A 3852-nucleotide genomic window follows, 5' to 3' on the forward strand; every position below is an offset into this window, starting at 1 on the left:
TTAGGGTTTAGGGTTTAGAGTTGATGTTTTGGGGTTTAGGGTTTAGAATTGATGTTTCACGGTTTAGGGTTTAGAGTATGATTTAGGGTTTCGAGTTTGTTTTAAGTTTAGATTTAGGGTTTATGTTTAGGGTTTAGAGTTGATGTTTTATGGTTTAGATTTGAAGTTTTAGGGTTTGGAGTTGATGTTTCGGGGTTTAAGGTTTAGAGTTGATTTTTCATGGTTTAGGGTTTAGAGTTGATGATTTAGGGTTTATAGTTGATGTTTTAAGTTTAGATTTGTTAGCCATATGTTTTTTTTTTGAACAAAGTTAATGAAAGGGTTATAAATGAATTTTACCTTTCATTAAAGATGAGGGTAAAAGTGGTTAGTATAAACATGAAAAGTGGTACTTTGAAAATGATATTTTTGACAATTTCCCATTTTATATTGTTTAGGTACACAAAAATGATTTTTTTGAAATTAGTTATTATATATAATATGAATGGATAAATCATTTTTAGACATCTCAAATTAGTATATGTTTTAATATTTATTAAATGTCTAATTAATTCTCCATTATCTTAGACATGATACTGGCAGAATAACCTATGTCACATAGTTTACAAGGGTAGATGATACTTCCAATTAAGAAGGAAAGTACAAACTTCCAATCACTTGGTTTCTTTGAAAAACATCCAAAGTTTGTGAGTGTAGTAAGCCTCATCAAATAGCTTATCTTCAGGGATCCTTAGTACCCTCTCTTTAAAGTTATCCATCTCCTTCTCATTAGATCCTCTCTTTAGATGTTTAGGAATCTTCTCATTCTTTCTCCTTGAAGTCTGTCCCTCAGTAGCCTACTCAATGTCATAGGCTCTGCTGTTGTTTAATGATGTTCTGTGTTGATGTCTTTGAATGTTGATATGGGCGTCGTCATGCATTTAGCTTAGCTACATCGATGCTTGACAATCGCACTCGATATGTGAGAGGCGGCTGTCGATCATTGCTCGGCTGTTGGTGTTGATTGTTGTGGCATGTTGGTGTCGATCGGTGATGTCATGTTAGTGCTGATCGATATCTTCTGTTTTGAAGCAGAATGGCATAGGCGGATACGGATGTCGAGCAGCAAAGTCTAAGTGTTGCTCGAATAAGACTGTTTCACAAGATCCTACTAGTTCTGCAGGTAGTGTCAATCAGTGCTCAGCTAGCGGTGTCGATTGACACCATTGCGAACTGCTGAAAGACATGGAACTCTCGACGTGGAATTCTCTTTCTTGAACTTTTTTTTCCTTCACCACTTGCCATAAATCATCATCTATGATGGCAGTCATGTGGTGCTTCTGTATCTCCTCTCATTTTTCTTTAATCAGTGCTTCTTGTCTCTTAATAGCTTTTCATATCTCAACCACTCGAGTCTCTAATTTCTTCACATGTGTGCTTAAAGCTTCAAACTTGTCGTTCATGTTGGTGTAGACATCACATATCTTCCCATTGAAATCCAATGTTAACTTCTCCTGACTTTTACGAACCTGAAATTTGTTTTTTTTTTTTACTTTTTTAAATATATAAAGTATAAAAGCTTTTTGCATCTTTATTAAAACATATTTTGGTCTTTTTCTTTAAAGGTCTTTTTTTTTGTGATAGAAACTTTAAATTGTTTATTTGAAAGAATTATCCTTATATTTATATATCTAGGGTATAAATTTTTTTTTACCTCTTTACTAAAACTCATTTTAGTTATTTTTTTGTATTAAAAAAACACTTAAAAATGGTCTATGGGAGAAAATTGTCCTTTTTTGTTTGAAACACAATAATAATGACACGCTAGAATGATGTTTTTCAAAGCACACTTTCCTCTTTTCACGTTTACTGAGAAAAGTCCTCTGAAAGACAGCTCCACTTCTCAGTTCTCACTTTCTCCCTCACTCTCTCATCTTCCAAAGCTCTCTCCAATGGCTATCATCACAGAAGAAGAAGAGGAAACGAAAACCCTAGTTCCTCCTGGGAGTAAAGAATCGATTACGAAGAACCCTAAACCTCAATCTGAAAACCCTTTTCCTTTTTGGTTCTACTTTACAATCATCTTCTCACTCGCCACTCTCCTCTTCGTATCTATCTCTCTCTACTCTTCTCAGAACGATCCCAGATCCTGGTTTCTCTCGCTCCCACCAGCTCTCCGTCAACATTACTCAGATGGAAGAACAATCAAAGTCCAGGTAAACCCAGACGAATTACCAATCGAAGTATTTGTAGCTGAATCTGGTCTGGCTCAATCGGAGAATGTGATAATCGTTCACGGGTTAGGGCTTAGCTCGTACGCGTTTCGAGAGATTATCCAATCTCTTGGATCTAAAGGGATTCATGGTGTAGCTATTGATTTGCCCGGGAATGGATTCTCTGACAAATCGATGGTAGTGGTAGGTGGAGATAGAGAAATAGGGTTTGTGGGTAGAGTTAAGGAAGTTTATGGTTTGATTCAAGAGAAAGGCGTTTTCTGGGCGTTTGATCATATGGTTGAGACTGGAGATTTGCCTTACGAAGAAATCATTAAGCTTCAAAATTCGAAACGGAGAAGCTTGAAAGCTATTGAACTAGGGAGTGAAGAAACAGCTAAGGTTTTAAGTCAAGTGATTGATACTTTGGGTTTATTTCCTGTGCATTTGGTTCTTCATGATTCAGCACTTGGGTTAGCTTCAAACTGGGTTTCCGAGAATCCCCAAAGTGTTCGAAGTATAACGCTTCTTGACTCCAGTATTAACCCATCATTGCCCTTGTGGGTTTTGCACATACCTGTAATAAGAGAGGTCTTGTTAGGGTTTTCGTTTGCTTTCAAGATGCTAGTGAGCTTACGTTGCTCAAAGGACATGACTTTATCGCAAATCGAAGCTCATAGGATACTTTTGAAAGGAAGAAACGGGAGGGAAGCTGTTCTCGGTTCGCTTAAGAAGCTTAACCATAGCTTTGACATTGCACAGTGGGGTAACTCAGATGCGGTCAATGGTATCCCGATGCAAGTGATTTGGTCTAAACAAGTGTCTGATGTATGGAGCGAGGAAGGCGAACGTGTATCTAAGGCTCTTCGAAAGGCAAAGTTTGTCACTCATTCAGGTAGCCGTTGGCCTCAGGTTAGTGATTCATTGGACTGTATAGTCAATTTCTAAATAATGACTAAGGGTACTATAATAACCACACCATATTTAAAAATATAGATCGTCATAATCAATTATCATTGAGCTTTAACTTTAATAAGATCTGGTTGTTCTCCTGTACATTTTTTTTTTTCTTTTTGCATAGTTTTGTTTTTTATCATCATGCTCTCTCTATTATAGCCTCTATGTTTGTGTTGCTTGAGTTGATTCATTTGTGGAATATAAATGTGCATGTTTTTGATTGATGAAATTAATCTGAAGTTTTACCTTCTTATAGATTTCTTACTAGCATGTGTATCATAAAAGGGTGTATGTATCTTAGAATAATTACACAAATTCAATATTCACTGTTGCTGATTCAGGAAAGCAAATCGAGCGAGCTTACAGGTTACATTACTGATTTCGTTTCTGCGTTCCCGATATCCTTCAAACGGGTCTCTGAAGAACCTATCCCAGAGAAAGTGCAGAAAATATTAGATGAAGCAAAGGCTGGTGGGGACCATGACCACGCCCATACTGGTTACACAGATGCTTACGGTCTTGGTGAGGGATGGACTACTTGATATGGTTGGAGTTCTTGATGCTTGTTTAAGTTTATGACTACTCGGAATTTTTTTTTTACTTTTGTTTGAATTCTTAGATATTGTTATATAAACCCGTGTGTTTCTCAGCAAATTTTCAATTGGAAAAATCTACAATTCTAAAAATTGGTCATAAACAGTCA

General features: G+C 36.5%; 1 protein-coding gene across 2 annotated transcripts; it reads left to right on the forward strand.

The window, feature by feature from the left end:
* The first annotated feature begins 1783 nt into the window (after positions 1-1783).
* On the forward strand, positions 1784-3852 carry LOC106371026 (protein AUXIN RESPONSE 4-like). 2 transcript variants are annotated; one of them, XM_013811045.3, is made up of 2 exons: positions 1784-3104; positions 3491-3852. In XM_013811045.3, exons 1-2 carry the CDS (start codon positions 1809-1811, stop codon positions 3689-3691), a joined length of 1497 nt encoding a protein of 498 aa, XP_013666499.2. In that variant the 5' UTR covers positions 1784-1808; the 3' UTR covers positions 3692-3852. The 2 variants fall into 2 exon arrangements, with proteins under 2 accessions (XP_013666499.2, XP_013666501.2); XM_013811047.3 differs by having other exon boundaries at positions 1811-3087.

The sequence above is a fragment of the Brassica napus genome, chromosome C1, assembly GCF_020379485.1.
Source record: "Brassica napus cultivar Da-Ae chromosome C1, Da-Ae, whole genome shotgun sequence".
NCBI lineage: Eukaryota > Viridiplantae > Streptophyta > Magnoliopsida > Brassicales > Brassicaceae > Brassica > Brassica napus.

Excerpts from the sequence above, each read along its gene's own strand:
- LOC106371026 (XM_013811045.3), top strand. The coding sequence starts at position 1,809 with ATGATGTTTTTCAAAGCACACTTTCCTCTTTTCACGTTTACTGAGAAA. Across the intron at positions 3,105-3,490 it reads CAGGTAGCCGTTGGCCTCAG|GAAAGCAAATCGAGCGAGCT; the intron begins GTTAGTGATTCA and ends TTGCTGATTCAG.